The sequence below is a fragment of the Aquarana catesbeiana genome, linkage group LG01 (genome assembly GCF_042186555.1).
Source record: "Aquarana catesbeiana isolate 2022-GZ linkage group LG01, ASM4218655v1, whole genome shotgun sequence".
Lineage (NCBI taxonomy): Eukaryota > Metazoa > Chordata > Amphibia > Anura > Ranidae > Aquarana > Aquarana catesbeiana.
In genome coordinates, this window is record NC_133324.1 from 38,498,611 (window position 1) to 38,518,693 (window position 20,083).

The window sequence follows — 20,083 nt, forward strand, 5'->3', positions numbered from 1 at the left end:
ACCGCCGACGTCCCCTACTGCCCCAGTGTGAAAGGGGCCTAACTGTGAGGGGTTACAGTGTTACAGTGTTGTTTCACCACCAACACCCTAGGCCCAATTTTCATGCCCCTGTTTAACAGGGCCATGTAATTACAATTTTTGAAATAATATTTAACAGCAGGACCTGTTCCTGCGCCCAACAAGAGTACCTGTGAGGGGTTACAGTGTTCAGGCACCACCAACACCCAAGGCCCAATTTTTCTGCACCTGTTTGACAGGGGCATGTCATGTCATTTCATTTTTTTTTCTAATTGTTAACAGCAGGGCCCGTTCTTGCACCCAACAAGAGTAACTGTGAGGAGTTACAGTGTTCAGGCACCACTTGGGATGGGCGAATGGTTTGGGCCAAGCATAAGTTTGGCCTGAACATTGCCCATTCAGGTACTCGCCTAAATAACCGATTCCCCCCTAAGAGCTAAATTTAAAAAAAAAATATTGTACAAAAAATAATATAAATTAAAAACGTTGGGGAAAAAACGGCGTGGGGGACTTTGGGTCTGGTATGGATTTTAACCACTTCCCTACCAGTGCATGCTGAAATGACACCAGCAGGAACCCTCCCTCCTGCAGCCCATCAGAGTTCCAGAGTACCTATGTGCAGGCCATGCCTCATAAAATAAATGTTGGGGTGTTTTATTTCCAAAATTGGATCATTTTGTGGGTAATTACACTGTCCTGGTGCTCCAGGACCTTCAAAAGTGTAATAGGTAGGAATGAAAATAGATGTGTAATGTATGTTCCTAGAACGCCTGATGGTACTCTCTGCATGTTGGGCCTTTCTATGCGGTCAGGCTGTGAAAAAGTCTCACACATGTGGTATCACCATACTCAGGAGGAGTAGTAGAATGTATTTTGGGGTATAATTGGAAGAATGCATATGTTGTGTGTGTGAGAAATAACTTGTTATCATGACAAGTTTGTGTAAAAAAAAATAAATAATAATTTCTAAATTTTCCAAAGAATTGTGGGAAAAAAATTACAACTTCAAAAACTCACCATGGAAGAGAGCTGCAAAATTTAATTGGATGCCTGTTGAAGTGAATCAATAAGAGTTGTACAGGGACCCTAAATAATGGACACAAGTACCCCCGGTACAGTGGAACTTTAAGGGCAAACAAAGTATGTTTAGTATATCATAAAATATCATTTATTTAGAAAAGTTTTTTTAAAGGAACATGTATAAAAACATGACAATAGACAATATAGCACTTTGGGTGCAAAAACAAAAAATACATTTGCATCATATTGCATTGTTTACATAATCCAGAAATGAATATAGTTTTCCTCCAATTAGCTTGACATGTTTCAGGAAAAAAATCCCTTCCTCAGAGGCATGTTATAGGAGATAATACAATATATTCTGAAAGAAAAGGTAAGAGTGGTTTTAACAAAGCGTCTTTCAAGGAAAATCAACATCATGGTGCATGAGCATAGATAACATACGTACCAATTGTTGAGATTGTATTTGTTTTTCTACAAAGCAATAAATGATAATTTTATTTAAAAACCCTGATTTTGCTGATGGTTATCCATGACAGCCACCAAACCCCGTCCTTGCTCGGAAAAACCCTCACAAGGGTCCCCACAGAATGGCCACCACAGCTCCACTAAAGGTAAACCCTGCAAAATGATAAAGCGTTCAGGTAAGGGTGGATTATATGTGTATACAGCCATAGCGATTCAATTGAAGCATTTAGATCAGGGATATGCAATTAGCGGACCTCCAGCTGTTGTAAAACTACAAATCCCATCATGCCTCTGCCTTTGGGTGTCATGCTTGTGGCTGTCAGAGTCTTGCTATGCCTCATGGGACTTGTAGTTCTGCAACAGCTGGAGGTCCGCTAATTGCATATCCCTGATTTAGATGGATGAAAATTAGATATAAAAAGTGGCAGAGATAAAGTAACTAATCTGAGTAGGCTGAAGACAAACCTTTTTGCTTGCTGAAGATACGTGTGTGACCATACATGGCTAAGCTGTTCTTGGATCTGAGGGTTTTGAACTTGGGAGTGTGCCAGCTGTGGGCTTAAAAAGCTGCCTGCGCATACGCAGTGCTGAACCATCATATGGTGTCAGCAGAGGATATCTGTGTGTGTCATCGTCGCGTATGATATGGCAGCAGCTAAACATATAGTCTAGGCAAAAAAATAAAAAAGGAAGGAAACGGACAAAACATGAGCCATGGAACCTAAAGGAAAGAGCCATGGGGTGGCACATATAAGGGAACCCGCAGGACAAAAACTGCACAGCATCCCCCCACACACCTCATGACAGCAGTGGGGGAGCATCATGCAGATCAAGCCCTCCAGCGCAGAACAGCCGCATTGCCCATGTCGACCTAGGTCGACAGGGCATGCAGCATATAGCAGCGGCCCACCACCCCAACCCATACCTAAATGGAGGGAAAGGGAAAAATGGGCCCCCGTGCGCCGGGTGGGGATGAACCGAGCCCCCCCGAAGGGGGACAGGGCGAGAGGCTCAGTGGCAAAGATGTCACTAGAAGCAAGGAGTTGATATTATTTGATGAGACATTTAGAAGGATGCAATCAGTTAAGGATGCAATCAAACATGCAGTCAATTTAAATATGTTGGCACGTATGTATATATGGTCAAATGCATTAGGTGGAACCAGGATGGAATGATGGTATAAGAGTCATACAGGTATGGGTTGGCTTCTTAAAGTGTAAAAATACATACAATGTAATCTTATCATCCAGCATGTCAATATAGGTAATTTGTAAAATTGAACAGAAAAAATAGGTGCAAAACAAATCTGACATTAGTTCAAGAAACAGCGTTTACAAAGGATTTTCAGAAAGTAATGGTTTGTACAGATAATCACAGAAGCAGCTATGAATCCCTAAATCTAAGATTCATCTCACAGCCTGCTGAGGCAAGCCCATCTAGAAAGGGACGGATTCTTAATTGAGTGTTAAGACCTGGGGAAGAGGTTGCATTTAGATCAGCAATCCAAAGGACCTCCCTTTGGAGCAAGATCTTGTTCCAGTCGCCACCCCTGTTGTCCGGGTGAACCCGATCAAGAATGATGAATAGAAAGTGGGGAAGATTGCCCGTATGGTGGTCTCGAACATGTCGACTCAAAGAAAGGTCCGGGTTTGCATATTTCATACTGGTGCTGTGTCAGGTTGCTCTCTTGTAAAATTCTAATTTAGTTTTACCAATGTAAAAACATTTACATTCGCAAGTTAATAGATAGATGACGCCGGGTGTTTTGCAGTTGGCGTAGTGTTTAGGTCTATACATCTTGCCATTGGGTAGTATAAATTTTGATTGTGTGTTCATGTATCGACAACACATGCAACCCCCACATGTAAAAGTCCCAGGTCTCTTACAGATGTCGGATTGAAAGGTCCCTGTGTATTCGCTTTTGACCAAGTGGTCTCTCAGTGAACGTGCTTGTCTAAAAGTTATAGTGGGTGTCGCAGATATGTGCAACTTTAGATTAGGATCAATTTGCAGCTTTGCAGTGCTTTTGCAGCACTTTCTTAATGGCTTTGTGTTGTTTGTTTTAGGTGGTTATTAATCTAGTAATTGGTTTTAAATTGTCTGATGTTTGTTTGGAAAAAAGGATATCTTGTCTTAGTTATCCGTGTGCACGTTTGAAAGCCTTTTTAAGGCACGTGGGTGAGTACCCTCGACCTAGGAGTTGGTTCTTAAGCCGGTTTGATTCCTGAATGAATTCTGTATCCATGGAACAATTGTGTCCCAGCCTCAAATACTGCCCATATGGAATGGATCGAACCAAGGACTCAGGATGTGAGCTGATCGCATGTAAAATGGTATTACCAGCAGTCTCTTTGTGATAGAAACTGCTGGGTATTGAACCATCTGCCAATATGGTAATATGGTTACTGAAGGACATGATTAAGTATAAGTTAAACATGTTTTTGTTCATAGCACATATAAACCCCTCTAGGTCTTCTGGTGTACTGTCCCATACCATGAAGACATCATCTATATATCTAAACCACGCCAACACGTGGGTGGTGTAGACTGACAGGCTGTCATCAGACAGGAGAAGTTGTTCCCACTCCCCCAGGTATAGGTTGGCATACGATGGGGCACAACATGTCCCCATCACAACCCCCTGCGCCTGGAGGTAGTGGGACCCATTAAAGGAGAAGACATTTTGTGTCAGGATGAAATCCAATGCCTCTACCAAGAAAGAATATAATTTTTGATCATCTTCATGAGATTGTGATATGACATGTTTTATTGCTGAAAGGCCTAGGTTTTGGGGAATGGAGCTATATAGCGCTTCCACATCGATGGCAACTAGCATCGAATGAGGTGGGAGGTGTAGTCCTTCTAAACTTTGTAACAAGTGAATGGTGTCTTTGGTGTACGAAAAAAAGATTGGCAACAAAAGGTCTGAGATAACTGTCTATGAGTTTGCTCAAGTTTTCAATTATGGAACCACTCCCTGAGAGAAAGGGCCACCTGGGGGGATTTATGGAATTTTTGTGTATTTTTGGAAGGCAGTATAGGGTAGGGATACGTGGAAACGGGTTTCTGATGTACTCCCATGTGTCTTTGTCGATGGCACCATTACAAAATGCTCCATCGATCAGGTCATAGAAGGCGTCATTGAATTTATCAATGACGCTTTTGGAGATTGGTCTATACCAAGATTTGTTGTTAATGACTTCCTGGCACATTGTTGCATATTGTTCATTGGTCACAATGACAATATTCCCTCCCTTGTGAAATGGTTTAATTGGTAAAGAATGTTCTTTTTTTAGGGAATCTAAAGCAGCATGTTCATCCTTCGTGAAGTTGCTGCTCAATACATGTGATTTTATTTTGTGAATCACAGCTGTAGTTGAGGCTAAAAAGGCCGTTAAGTTGGGATTACTGGTAAATGAGGGAAACTTGTCCGACTTTTAAAAAAAAAATTTATATCTGAGGTAGGTAAAGGTTCTTTTGAGATGTGTTCCTCCAATAAAGCCTCAATGTCTGTTGAGTAAAAGAGGTCTTTGGAATCTTGTTCCTCAAGGAGGGTCAGAAGATCATCCAGAACTTTGTGAGATCTCTGAGTCTCCTTTTGTGCAGTATTTGTTTCTTTGGAGAGAAGACTTTTGTAATAAAGTTTTCAAGCAAAAGGGTGTAAGCCTTTTATTATTTCGAAGGTATTTAAGGCAGCATCTGGACAGAAGCTTAAACCTTTGTGTAAAAGATTTATTTCAGCTTGAGTGAGTGGATGTTTGGAAAGATTGATGATGTATATGACTCAGAAATAGAGGGTGTGTCTGATGTGAAAATAAATGCTGAAGTTAGGTGTCTGGAGGACTCTCCTCTATGCAGTGCACTAAAAAATCTTTGTCAGTTTTGGATAAAGTGACACTGGTGGAAGCAGAAGGGAGATCACCAATGTGTATAATAGAGGAAGAGCCAATACCAGAATGCCCTATGGAAAGAGGTAGATTAGCACCACGTGAATTACCTTTACCAATAGAAGAAAGGAGGGGGGATTGTTGAGTAGAAGTGGGATCTGTGATACGTTTCTTGTTTAGTGAAGGATCTTCGCCAGATGATGATCTCTTAGTTTTTTGTGGTTTACGATTTTAGTGCCTATATTGAGAAGAAGAAGAAACAGAGGAATTTAAGGATGAGTTTGACCCCAAATCTTTTCGTCCTAAATTGCCCTTTTGTGAGCGATTTATCAGGCTATTTTGATGCTATTTGTAAGCTTTTCCTTCCTGGAAGTCTCTTTTGTCCCGCCAAAATTTTTTATCTTTTGTTGCTAATTTTTCCTGAGATGTTTGGTTCAAATGAATTCTGATTCTCTCTTCATGTTCTTTAAAACATTTGGCGTAGATTGCATCAATGTCTCTATCAAAGACAGCAACGCGTTTTCTATATTCTTCACTTAGTAATGTCATCATAGTCTTAGTGCATGCTTGTAGATTCTTCTCCCACTTAGTTTTGAAAGAAGAATCAACATCTTCTGGTATGGGAAAGACCTGGATCCGCAATCCTAGAGGATTGATATCCTCTTTGATGTGTCTGTCAAAGCTATCGGCATGCCAGAAGCATGCAACTTTTTTGTCAAGGATTTTGCCCAGCTAAAAGAACAGGGAGGGAATTTCTGATTGAGAGGATGATTTTTGACTGTAATCCCTGGAGAAGCCTGCCGTAAGGGTGTCCCACTCTTTACCTTGAAACATTGCTGAAAAAACATGTAAATACTATTTAAGCAGAAAATTGAATAAATTACAAAAACATAAACTTATCAAGTTTGAGTAAATATTAATATTAGTTGAATGTACATGTGGTTCAAAAAGTTGGGGTGATGGGTATTTGCTACCCTAAATTCGGATATATAAAGAGTGAACCACAAAGAGAAATCTCGTTCTCAGGAAAGTGTTGCCACCATCCCAGTAGTCATTGTATAGGGACCCTAAATAAGGGACACAAATACCTTTTTGAACCACTTATACATTCAACTAATGTTAATATTTACTCAAACTTGATAAGTTTATGTTTTTGTAATTTATTCAATTTTCTGCTTAAATAGTATTTACATGTTTTTTCAGCAATGTTTCAAGGTAAAGAGTGGGACACCCTTATGGCAGGCTTCTCCAGGGATTACAGTCAAAAATCATCCTCTCAATCAGAAATTTCATCCCTGTTCTTTCAGCTGGGCAAAATCCTTGACAAAAAAGTTGCATGCTTCTGGCATGCCGATAGCTTTGACAGACACATCAAAGAGGATATCAATCCTCTAGGATTGCAGATCCAGTTCTTTCCCATACTAGAAGATGTTGATTCTTCTTTCAAAGCTAAGTGGGAGAAGAATCTGCAAGCATTATATGATGACATTACTAAGTGAAGAATATAGAAAACGCATTGCTGTCTTTGATAAAGACATTGATGCAATCTACGCCAAATTACTTCCTTTCAAAGATTTGCCCAGTTTTAAAGAACATGAAGAGAGAATCAGAATTCATTTTAACCAAACATCTCAGGAACAATTAGCAACAAAAGATAAAAAATTTTGGCGGGACAAAAGAGCCTTTCAGGAAGGAAAAGCTTACAAATGGCATCAAAATAGCCCGATAAATCGCTAACAAAAGGGCAATTTAGGCCTGAACCTAAAAGATTCGGGGTCAAACTCATCCTAAAACTCCTCTGTTTCTTCTTCTTCTCAATATAGACACAGAAATCATAAGCCACAAAAAACTAAAAGATCATCATCTGGCGAAGATCCTTCACTAAACAAGAAAAATATCACAGATCCCACTTCTACTCAACAATCCCCCCTCCTTTCTCCTATTGTTAAAGGTAATTCACGTGGTGCTAATCTATCTCTTTCCAAAGGGCCTTCTGGTATTGGCTCTTCCTCTACTACACACATTGGTGATCTCCCTTCTGATTCCACCAGTGTCACTTTATCTCAAGCAGAAATAAATCTTTTACACAAAGGTTTAAGCTTCTGTCCAGATGCTGCCTTAAATACCTTAGAAATAATAAAAGACATACACCTTTTTGCTCGAAAACTTTATTACAAAAGTCTTCTCTCCAAAGAAACAAATACTGCACAAAAGGAGACTCGGAGATCTGACAAAGCTCTGGATGATCTTCTGACCCTCCTTGGGGAACAAGATTCCAAAGACCTCTTTTACTCAACATACATTTAGGCTTTATTGGAGGAACACATCTCAAAAGAACCTTTACCTTCCTCACGTATAAAATTTTTTTAAAAAAGTCAGACAAGTTTCCCTCATTTGCCAGTAATCCCAACTTAACGGCCTTTATAGCCTCAACTACAGCTGAGTTTTGCTAAATAAAATCACATGTATTGCGCAGCAACCTCACGAAGGATGAATATGCTGCTTTAGATTCCCTAAAAAATGAACATTCTTTAACAATTAAACCATTTGACAAGGGAGGGAATATTGTCATTATGACCAATGAACAATATGCAACAATGTGCCAGAAAGTCATTAACAACAAATCTTGGTATAGACCAATCTCCAAAAGCATCATTGATAAATTCAATGACGCCTTCTATGACCTGATCGATGGAGCATTTTGTAATGGTGCCATCGACAAAGACACATGGGAGTACATCAGAACCCCGTTTCCACGTATACCTACACTATACTGCCTTCCAAAAATACACAAAAATTCCAAAAATCCCCCCGGCCAGCCCATTATCTCAGGGAATGGTTCCATAACTAAAAACTTGAGCAAACTCATAGACAGTTATCTCAGACCTTTTGTTGCCGATCTTTTTTCGTACACCAAAGACACCATTCACTTGTTACAAAGTTTAGAAGGACTACACCTCCCACCTCATCCATTGCTAGTTGCCATCGATGTGGAATTGCTACATAGCTCCATTCCCCACAACCTAGGCCTTTCAGCAATAAAACATGTCATATCACAATCTCATGAAGATGATCAAAAATTGTATTCTTTCTTGGTAGAGGCATTGGATTTCATCCTGATGCACAATGTCTTCTCCTTTAATGGGTCCCACTACCTCCAGGTGCAGGGGGTTGCGATGGGGACATGTTGTGTCCAATCATATGCCAACCTGTACCTGGGGGAGTGGGAACAACTTCTTCTTTCTGATGACAGCCTGTCAGTCTACACCACCCACATGTTGGCGTGGTTTAGATATATAGATGATGTCTTCATAGTATGGGACAGTACACCAGAAGACCTAGAGGGGTTTATATGTGCTATGAACAAAAACATCTTTAACTTATACTTTACCATGTCCTTCAGTAACACTTCCATTATGTTTCTTGATTTACATATTACCAAATTGGCAGATGGTTCAATATCCAACGGTCTCTATCACAAAGAGACCGCTGGTAATACCATTTTACATGCGACCAGCTCACATCCTGAGCCCTTGGTTCGATCCATTCCGTATGGGCAGTATTTGAGGCTGAGTCGCAATTGTTCCACAGATACAGAAATAATTCAGGAATCAAACCGGCTTAAGAACCGACTCCTAGATCGAGGGTACTCACCCACATGCCTTAAAAAGGCTTTCAAATGTGCATGCGGACAACTAAGACAAGATATCCTTTTTTCCAAACAAACATCAGACAATTCAAAATCAATTACTAGATTAATAACCACCTATAACAAACAACACAAAGCCATTAAGAAAGTGCTGCAAAAGCACTGGCACTTGCTGCAAATTGATCCTAATCTAAAGTTGCATAGATCTGCGACACCCACTATAACTTTTAGACAAGCACATTCACTGAGAGACCACTTGGTCAAAAGGGAATACACAGGGACCTTTCAATCTGACATCTGTAAAAGACCTGGGACTTTTACATGTGGGGGTTGCATGTGTTGTCGATACATGAACACACAATCAAAATTTATACTACCCAATGGCAAGATGTATAGACCTAAACACTACGCCAACTGCAAAACACCTGGCGTCATCTATCTATTAACTTGCAAATGTAAATATTTTTACATTGGTAAAACTAAATTAGAATTTTACAAGAGAGCAACTCGACACATCACCAGTATGAAATGTGCAAACCCGGACCTTCCTCTGGGGCAACACATTCGAGACCACCATATGGGCAAACTTCCGCACTTTCTATTCACCATTCTTGACCAGGTTCACCCGGACAACAGGGGTTCGATTGGAACAAGATCTTGCTCCAAAGGGAGGTCCTTTGGATTGCTGATCTAAATGCAACCTCTTCCCCAGGTCTTAACATGCAATTAAGCTTCCGTCCCTTTCTAGATGGGTTTGCCTCAGGAGGCTGTGAAAAAGACGAATCTTAGATTCAGGGATTCATGTCTGCTTCTGTGATTATCTGTATAAACCATTACTTCCTGAAGATCCTTTGTAAACACTGTTTCTTGAACTAATGTCAGATTTGTTTTGCACCTATTTTTTCTGTTTTATGAAATTCAATTTTACAAATTATCTATATTGACATGCTAGATGGTAGGATTACATTGTAGACATGTGCACGCTGAAATATTTTGTTTCGGAATTTTGTTTTCGTCCGAAAAATACATTTATTTAGTTACTCCCGAAATTCGTTTTTATTTATTTCATTTTTCGTCAAAAATTGCATTCGTCCGAAAATCCTAATTAGGGTCGAATCTGTCATTGAAGGCTTATGGTGTCTGTCGAATGTTCAAAGAAGATTCGACGGACCAGCTAAACTGTACGACGCCGTATAGTTTACCTGCGCCGTTGAATCTTCTTAGAACTTTCAACAGACACCATAAGCCAAAGTACGTGTGTACTTAGTTCTAGCTATTTTACTACTCCTCCTCTTTGATTACAATCAACCAATAACATTCATCATCATCATTATTTGTATTTATCTTTTCTCCCCTACGTCGAATCTTTTCTTCCCTATGTTGAATATTTTCTCCCCTACGTCGAATCTTTTCTCTCTATGTCGAATCTTTTCTCTCTACGTAGAATAATCTTGGACTAATAGAGTTAAGGTTAGGCACATTCGACCACAGGGTTGATGGACACAGATTGTTATTGTCATCATCATGTCGAATCTCCTATCTATATCGAACTGTTGTAGCAATGAAAATGAAAATAAAGCATTTGTTTATGTCAGATCTTTCATTTTTCAGATTCTGCACTTTCATTATCGTTTGTTAAAATGATAACGAAAATACCTGAAATTCAGACGAAAATGCATTTGGGCGAAAACGAATGCACATGTCTATTACATTGTATGTATTTTCACACTGTAAGAAGCCAACCCATACCTGTATGTCTCTTATACCTTCATTCCATCCTGGTTCCACCTAATGCATTTGACCATATATGCATACGTGCCAACATATTTAAATTGACTGCATGTTTGATTACATCCTTGACTGATTGCATCCTTCTAAATGTCTCATCAAATAATATCAACTCCTTGATTCTGGCGACATCTTTGCCACTGAGCCTCTCGTCCTGTCCCCCCCCCTCGGGGGGCTCGGTTCATCCCCGCCCGGCGCACGGGTGCCCATTTTTCCTTTTCCCTCCATTTAGGTATGGGTTGGGGTGGTGGGCCGCTGCTATATGCTGCATGCCCTGTCGACCTAGGTCGACATGGGCAATGCGGCTGTTCTGCGCTGGAGGGCTTGATCTGCATGATGCTCTCCCACTGCTGTCATGAGGTGTGTGGGGGGGTGCCATGCAGTTTTTGTCCTGCGGGTTCCCTTATATGTGCCACCCCATGGCTCTTTCCTTTAGGTTTCATGGCTCATGTTTTGTCTATTTCCTTCCTGTTAGGGGGCTAACGATCTTCTTCTAGGAGCAAGTGAACCTCTTCTTTAGCATATCTGCCTAGAGTGTTCTTTCAAACCCAAATCAGGCCCGGAGACCATTCCAGTGAGAAAATAATGACACAACAGTCAAATGTCTGGAATGTTCTGCTTTTTTACTTCCGTAGACAATCACTTATATAATCAAAACGACATCACAAAAAAAGTTCAACCCTTTCATTAATATACAGACATTACGTATACATCAGATGATTAAAAACCACCTAAAAATGAGACATTATTTCTTTATACAGAAACTATAAACAAGCGAAAACCTTCATGCGTCATTTCGGGGAAATCATGTTATTTACAAGGATTTGAAACTAACTTTTGATAGACGTCACATATACATATTATTCTAAGATGGATACATATTCTTATAGCTAAAATGGTGGACAGCAAGCTAAAATATCCTTACAATCCCCTCTTTGATCACACATGTATATATATATATGTATGATCTCACTTCCTTATCATGGCGATATTCTCAGCTTGCTTCTGATGATACATACTGAGATAAGTTTTATTGGGAGATGAGGGATCTGAAATGCGAGTGGCTCTATTAATAAGGCACATAATAAGCTTGTACACAAGATAAAGGAAAAGGAAAAAGAACACGACAATAATTACAATTATGGCAATATCCCTTATCCAAGAGAATATCCCTCCAAATCCAAAATCAACATTTCCAAAAGGACTCCAGGTCTGGGCTATGTTGCGAGCCTCTTGTTGCAGCTTGGCCACCTCTTTTCTATGCTGAGCTAATCACATCATAATAATCTGGTACCTCTATACTGGTATTGTGTACCCAAGTACAACATTCATAATCCTCAGTCATTTCACATAATCCTGTAAGGGCTAAACTCATGCCTTCATTGGCTAAGTCATGCAATTCTAGTTGTTTTCTAATAGCCCTAGTTTCAACATTAAGTTTAGAAATGTCATCAGAATTCTTTTCCATCATCTCATCAATAATTCCTGAATAATTATTTAACCTTTTCATCAAATCTATTCCCCATCCTGTCCAGGAAGGGAACCATGCCCAGGCCATATCCTTCTTAAGGAATAACTCTCTCTTGTTACGATGTTTCAATGGATACCTTGGGTGTATACTAGCTTCAAGCAAATGACTCCCATCACTATCACCTATCACCCCCATTATGGGCACCAGTGAGGCCAGGTAACACCAGCCTTGGACCTCTTGTGGAATCCAGGGATAACAAGTCTTTCCACAACAAACATAAGTGTGGTTACCAAACGAGAAGGGCGTATTCACAGCAGTCTCTTGATCTACTGCTGTAACCTGAAACAAATGCTGTACAGGTTTACTACTTTCATCTTCAGAGGCAAGAATCTTTTCAAAATCAGCCCGTACTCTGACCTCATCGTGGTGTGTTTGATATAAAGAACAAAACTTCCCACTAGGGGCATAGCAATTAGAAATGTTCAAAACCGATTGACTACAGATATGAGCATTTCTAGTAGAATTCCCTAAATTAAAACACCAGGTAGGATTATGACTTCTATTGATGTTATGAAAGGAAATGGTGTCATTAGTTATTCTGCTGACATTCAGAAGGTCAAGGAGAATCTCTTCTCTCAACAGAGAAGTAATATTTAAAGGTATAGCCATTAGGGGTATCCTAACAGTGCTAGGGTGCATTTTACTACAGATCCAACATTTTTGAAATCCTGATTTCCGAGCATAAGCATATTTAAATTTTAACAAAAGCATTTTATCAGCAAAATTATCTTCAATGTCTCTCTTATTTCTAACTTGTATCACTGTAATGTTCTTCTGTGTATATGTGTTACCACAAATATTTTTAATCGCACCCAAATCTTCAGGGTGGTAGATACAGTTAGTGATGATCCAAATGGGCGGGAACACCATCAGGGTGACCAGGAACAGGAGGCAGAATGCCTTGCCAGAAGTCTGTGGTGGAATAAGCGAGGTCATCTTCTCTGGCTGAACCTGCTTTTCCAGGAACTTCTCCTTCATCTGCTTGGACTTCTGCTTGAGGGCCTCCTGTATTTAAGATCTCCTTCCTGCTCTTGGGGCTTTGGACAACCTTTTTCACTCGGCTGGCATGGATCCAGGATTGGCAATTCTCCACCAGGATAGCTGTTCTGGTCACTGCAATCACCGTAGTAGGAGGTCCAAAAGGATATTCCTGTTTCTTGCTTCTATTCAACTGTTGGACCACCACCGTGTCTCCTACTTTAAAAGGGTGGGTAGGTTCCTGTGAAGAAAAAGGAGAGGTGCGAGCAACATTTCTCTCAACTGTATCCAAAGTTTTAATTAGTTTCCTCACATACTCTGACTGTACTAGATCCAAATCCCCCTGCTCTATCATAAGAGGTGCTCTAGCCCAGGGACTAGGAAAGGGACGACCCATCAGCACTTCAAAAGGAGAGTAGTCTGTAGTTTTGGAGGGAGTACTTCTTATCTCTGCCAAAACCGCTGGGAGAACCCTCTTCCAATGGACAAAGGTTCCTCCTGTGGCCTTCCTTATTTTATCTTTCACGGTCCTATTTACCCTTTCCACTATCCCTGAACTTTGGGGATGATATGGAATGTGAAACTTCCATTCTATCTGAAGTGAATGTACCAAGTCCTGACATACTTTTGAGGTGAATGCAGGACCTCTGTCTGAGTTTATCTGAAGTGGACATCCTCATCGAGGAATAATTTCCTGTGTGAGAATTTTCACTACTGTTTGTGCGTCTTCCTTTGTAGTTACAAAAATTTTAACCCATCTCGAAAACATGTCCAAGACTCATAAACTGTTGAGTGGGCGGGGCAGACCCATCAGAGCCGTAACTCTTTTATGACTGACTCTTCTTTCTCCTTTTGTGAGAACAAACCCTAGATATTCAACTGTTTTCTGACACCATTGCAACTTTTTCTTTGACACTTTATGACCACTTTCAAAAAGACATTTCAAAAGATTTCTCCCATCCTCCAGGGCGGCCTCCCTTGTCAAGCTGCAGAGTAGCAGATCATCCGCATACTGCAGCAAGACTGAACCATGTTCAGGTGTCCAAGCTCTAAGAGTGGTTTGGAGGACAATAGAATAGACAACAGGTGAGTCTATATAGCCCTGGGGCAATCTGCACCAGGTCAGCGTCCGATTTTTAAATCGGAAGGCAAAGAGTGGCTGTGTTTCCTCGTCCACAGGAATTGAAAAAAGGTCAATTACAGAAAAATACTCAGCATCGGATGGTATGGAGGTGAGCAATGATGGCACATCAGGCACTATTGGGGCAATTGGTACCACTAAGTTGTTTATGGCTCTAAGGTCCTGTACAAACCTGTAACTGCCATCTGGCTTTTTAACAGGATTGATAGGAGTATTATAAGGTGAAATGATTTCTCTCAAAATACCTTTCTTCAAGAAATCTTCCACAATGGGCTCTATACCCTCTTCTTTTTCTCTGGATATGGGGTACTGTTTATGATACACAGGTAAAGCTCCTGGTTTCAAAGTGGCTTTATAGGGCGTACAGGAAATGAACCCTACATCAAGAGGATTCACTGCCCATACTCCCTCCTCACTCAATTTGACATCTTCCTCTTCTGGATGTGAGAGCGATATAAAAAGGTGAACCCTGTCAGATTTTACATATAATCCTCCTTTTGCAGTAATTTTCATTGTAATGCCCAATTTTCCCAGCAAGTCCCTACCCAAGAGACTCACGGGACAACCAGGAATAATTCTAAAACAATGTTGCAGATTACAATCAGCACCAGTACGGGTGCTTAGTGAAAGCGGGGGTGTTTTAAAAGTTTTGGTGAGTATCCCATTTATTCCCATTGAAGGCTCAGCATCCACAATCTCTCCCCTATAAAAATCCTTGCTAATGGTACTGCACGTCGCTCCTGAATCAGGCACAAATGGTACCTCATGCCCGTCTACAAGCAATGAAATTATAGGCTGTTCATGATAAGAATGAGAGACAAGTGGAAATGCCAGGATACTACCTTCCGGGCAGCTTCATTGTGACTGCTGTTGTTTCCAAGAAATGGGGTACTTAACACCATGCTGCTGCTGTCCTGAGGGTGGTGCCTGAGGGAGAGTAGGTGCAGCCGGTGGCCCTGAATTTGTACACTCTCGGTCATACCAGGGGCATTGAACTTTCCAATGTCCGGGGTCCCCACAATTAAAACACCCTGGTTTAGGTTGTCTCTGCTGGAAGTCCCCTCTTTGTGGCTGTCCTCTTCCCCTATATCCACCTCTATAACCCCCTCTATCCTGTCCCCTTTTCTTATAAAAGGTTCCCCTTTGATTTCCTGGGAAATTATCCTGGTAATGTATCGGTGCTGGTGTCTGCTTGGGAATGTCAAAACACCCCGCTGCGTCTTTTTCAGTCAATTTTTTTTGAAAGTCAGTCATACTGCTTGTCGCCCAATCTGAAATCTGCTGTCTCACAACAAGGGCATATTTAGGGGCCAGGTTGCTAAGATAAGTCTGTATTAAAAGACTGTGCATTCCATCCTGAGTATTGAGTCCGGCATCTTGAGTCCAGACCTCCTGAAATCTTTTCCAAAATTCCAAAACTGACTCTGATGATTTCTGTTTGCAAGCTACTGCAGTAGGGAGTGACGACTTGTTAATGAAAACTCTTTTCATTTCCTTCTCTAGCTCTTCCCACATAAGGTTCCTTCCTTCAACAGTGTTTAGTGAATAAGCCTCTGCTTTGGTAGTGGGTGCCTCTAGGACATCTATGGTGGGCACTTTAGTCCAATCCCATGGGGAGGTAGTTCCCACCAAACTATCTATAATAATCCTTATATCTTCCTGTGTATAATTTCTACCCTTACAAGCTTTCTTTAAATAAGCTATTGCCCCCAAAGCTGATGTGGAAGGTTTGGGGCAATGTTTGACAATACGATTGATATCTTCAATATCAATACATTTTATCACCATTATGTCACCAACAGTCAGAAAAGGAAAGCTTTGCATTGCTAGCTGCGTAGCTACTTCCTCTTTCTTTCTGTCAGCTGTTTGTTTTGAAACTGCGTGTTGTGCAATCTCACTCTCTGCAGCTTGTTTTAATTTCTCAGTTGTACTCCTGGTCTGAGCCGGATCCCCCCTAAAAGGTCCATGGGGCATCTTTATTTTATGTTCCCCCGCAGATGTCTTTTCAGGTAACTCCTCATCCATTGTGGAGGAGGCAGCACCCATCGGCTGTTGCATTTGTGAAACTACAGGCAGTGGCTGATCTGATAGGGCAGCAACCTGTGACTCTGGTAAGACCACAGGCAGTGCCTGACCCACCACTGCACCTTGCTGTGGAACGGATACAGAGGAAACAGATGCCTCTGCAGGTGACACTCTATTCTCAAATGGACGACCTGCTGCAATTGCAGCCAAAAACTCAATGTCCTCTTTTGAGAACGAGGGGTATATTTGTTTTGGTGCTCCCTTATTTGGCTGCAGTATATAAGGTGGAGGTGACGGAACAACTGGGGGATCAACTGAGGGAGCTACTGGGAGAGCTGATACACATGGAACTAAGGACGGGAAACCTAATTTAAGTCTCTTCTCACAAGCATGTAACCCCCGGAGCTTCCTTGTCCCTTGGATTTGGACTTCTCTTTCTTATTTTCTTATCCGCTCTCTCATACCAGTAGGGGGCATACAATAACCAATTTTCCCCACCTTTCCTCATATATTCCTTATCCCATTGGGGGTCTCCCGTATAATATGAGAAAGCTTCCCTATCCCCTAAACAAAGTCCCTTGACCATGTCCATATGAAAAATGTCATTCTGACCCTGTCGGGGAAACGGGTCACTACTCCTCATGCCTTCAGTCCATCCTGCCAGATTATCTACCCAAGGGTTAATATACACATAATCAGTTCCACATATTCTGGCTACATAACATTTACATGTTTCTCCTACATCTGGAAGGGGAATCTTCTTCCCTGATGATTGACCCATAACAATACAGTGGTGAACGCCACCTCACCTCGCAGCGTCCGACAAAATCCACACAATACACGTACAGATTATCTTATCTTACTTTATATATATGAATAAATCTAAGCGATTAGCGATAGATAAGGTAAGCAAAGAGGTTTGGGTTTTTCCGGGACACTCTATCAGATATCTTTATAAAACTTCTTACAGTACTGTATTATATTACTTTGGGTTTCTCAGAACCCCTTGGACTAACTCAGAGTCCTTTGGACTAACTCAGAGTCCTTTCTTTTTAGAACTATCTCAGAGTTCCTTTGGACTACTCAGAGCCCTTTCTTCCATTCCCCGAACGGACTTCTGCGAGATTCATACATTTACATAAATGTTTTTAACACTACACCTTCTGTTAACCCCATATAAGGAAACGGTCTTTTAAACTAAAGTCACGGTGAAAGAAATAATAATAATTAAATCAGACTCACCGGACTTTAGAAACTTGGATGATGATCTTGGATGATGATCATCTCATGAACAATGACCATCCCACCGCTGCCACCAAAGCTCTGTTAGGGGGCTAACGATCTTCTTCTAGGAGCAAGTGAACCTCTTCTTTAGCATATCTGCCTAGAGTGTTCTTTCAAACCCAAATCAGGCCCGGAGACCATTCCAGTGAGAAAATAATGACACAACAGTCAAATGTCTGGAATGTTCTGCTTTTTTACTTCCGTAGACAATCACTTATATAATCAAAACGACATCACAAAAAAAGTTCAACCCTTTCATTAATATACAGACATTACGTATACATCAGATGATTAAAAACCACCTAAAAATGAGACATTATTTCTTCATACAGAAACTATAAACAAGCGAAAACCTTCATGCGTCATTTCGGGGAAATCATGTTATTTACAAGGATTTGAAACTAACTTTTGATAGACGTCACATATACATATTATTCTAAGATGGATACATATTCTTATAGCTAAAATGGTGGACAGCAAGCTAAAATATCCTTACACTTCCTTTTTTATTTTTTTGCCTAGACTATATGTTTAGCTGCTGCCATGGAAACGATCAGCAATGCTTTTGCATTCTGATCCGCCCACTAGAATGACTCATTCAGGAGCGCCCAATTGACTCCCCCTATTCCAAGTTGCTGTGCGATGACGTCGCCGCGCTATCATACGTGAAGTTGACGCACACTGACATCCTCTGCTGACACCATATAATGGTTCAGCACTGCGTATGCGCCGGCAGCTTTTTAAGCCCACAGCTGGCGCACTCCCAAGTTCAAAACCCTCAGATCCAAGAACAGCTTAGCCGTGTATGGTCACACACGTACCTTCAGCAAGCAAAAAGGTTTGTCTTCAGCCTACTCGGATTAGTTACTTTATCTCTGCCACTTTTTATATCTAATTTTCATTCATCTAAATGCTTCAATTGAACCTCTATGGCTGTATACATATATAATCCACCCTTACCTGAATGCTTTATCATTTTGCAGGGTTTACCTTTAGTGGAGCTGTGGTGGCCATTCTGTGGGGACCCTTGTGAGGGTTTTTCCGAGCAAGGACGGGGTTCGGTGGCTGTGATGGATAACCATCAGCAAAAATCAGGGTTTTTAAATAAAATTATCATTTATTGCTTTGTAGAAAAACAAATACAATCCCAACAATTGGTACGTATGTTATTTATACTCATGCATCATGATGGTGATTTGCCTTGAAAGACGCTTTGTTAAAACCACTCTTACCTTTTCTTTCAGAATATATTGAATTATATCCTATAACACACCTCTGAGAAAGGGATTTTTTTCCTGAAACATGTCAGGCTAATTGGAGTAAAACTATATTCATTTCTGGATTATGTAAACAATGCAAATGTATTCTTTGTTTTTGCACCCAAAGTGCTACATTGTCTATTGTCATGTTTTTATACATGTTCTTTTAAAAAAATGTTTCTAAATAAATGATATTTTATGATATACTAAACATACTTTGTTCGCCCTTAAAGTCCCGCTGTACCGGGGGTACTTGTGTCCCTTTTTTAGGGTCCCTATACAATGACTACTGGGATTGTGGCAACACTTTTCTGAGAACGAGATTTCTCTTTGTGGTTCACTCTTTATATATCTGAATCAATAAGAGTGTTGATTTACTGTAGATGTCAGTCTTAGGGGTCATAGCTGCTGGGAAAAAAAAACTCTTCAAAAGAAGCTGCAATAAATAGTTCCAATTAGCGCTTAGATCCAGATGTATTGGTCTATGAATAGATGGGATGTGATGGATACATAGCCTGATGAAACATCAACTTCTATAAAAAATAAGTTTATTCAAGTAAGTACATGTTAAGAAAGCTTCCCCCAGGGCAAGTGTCAGATGTATAAAAACAGCCAGAGTGGCTGAGCCTGCTTACTGTAATCCAACAGAGAAGGTCCGAGATGTGTCTAGCTGGTAATCCGCAGACTGGTTTCCTGGGTGATAGATCTATACCATGGGGTCACCCAGAGGGCAGGGGGTGCCATCATGGGAACCACAGCACCAGTGGATGTAACCAGGAGAATGGAAGACAAGCCGTGGGACTGTGCAGGTGCCGTCTGTTTACGGCGACTTGCGATGACGTCAATTGCAGCACCAGATGGAACTATGGGCGGAAGTCACTGGTATGTGGGCACTTGTGGGGCGAGCTGGTGAGAGGAGTCCCATCACAATGACAACATGTTTTGTGCGCCTGCGCCTTGTGAAAGGCCATGCCTCATAGAATAAACATTGGGGTGTTTTCTTTCCAAAATTGGGTAATTTTGTGGGTAATTACA

At 40.9% G+C, this 20,083-nt stretch overlaps 2 protein-coding genes across 2 annotated transcripts in view; one reads left to right on the plus strand and one right to left on the minus strand.

Moving 5' to 3' along the window:
- The window catches only part of LOC141124861 (vomeronasal type-2 receptor 26-like), a 167,204-nt gene that overhangs the window by 78,589 nt on the left and 68,532 nt on the right, over positions 1-20,083 (plus strand). The gene's annotated exons all lie outside the window — the stretch shown is intronic.
- On the minus strand, positions 11,305-18,233 carry LOC141130754 (uncharacterized). The gene is made up of 2 exons (XM_073618159.1): positions 17,748-18,233; positions 11,305-13,580 (listed from the first exon to the last, which is right to left on the minus strand). Exon 2 carries the CDS (start codon positions 13,337-13,339, stop codon positions 12,089-12,091), a length of 1,251 nt encoding a protein of 416 aa, XP_073474260.1. The 5' UTR covers positions 13,340-13,580; positions 17,748-18,233; the 3' UTR covers positions 11,305-12,088.

What these genes read in the sequence shown, in the direction of transcription:
- LOC141130754 (XM_073618159.1), bottom strand. Translation starts at nt 13,339, where the DNA reads ATGAAGGAGAAGTTCCTGGAAAAGCAGGTTCAGCCAGAGAAGATGACC.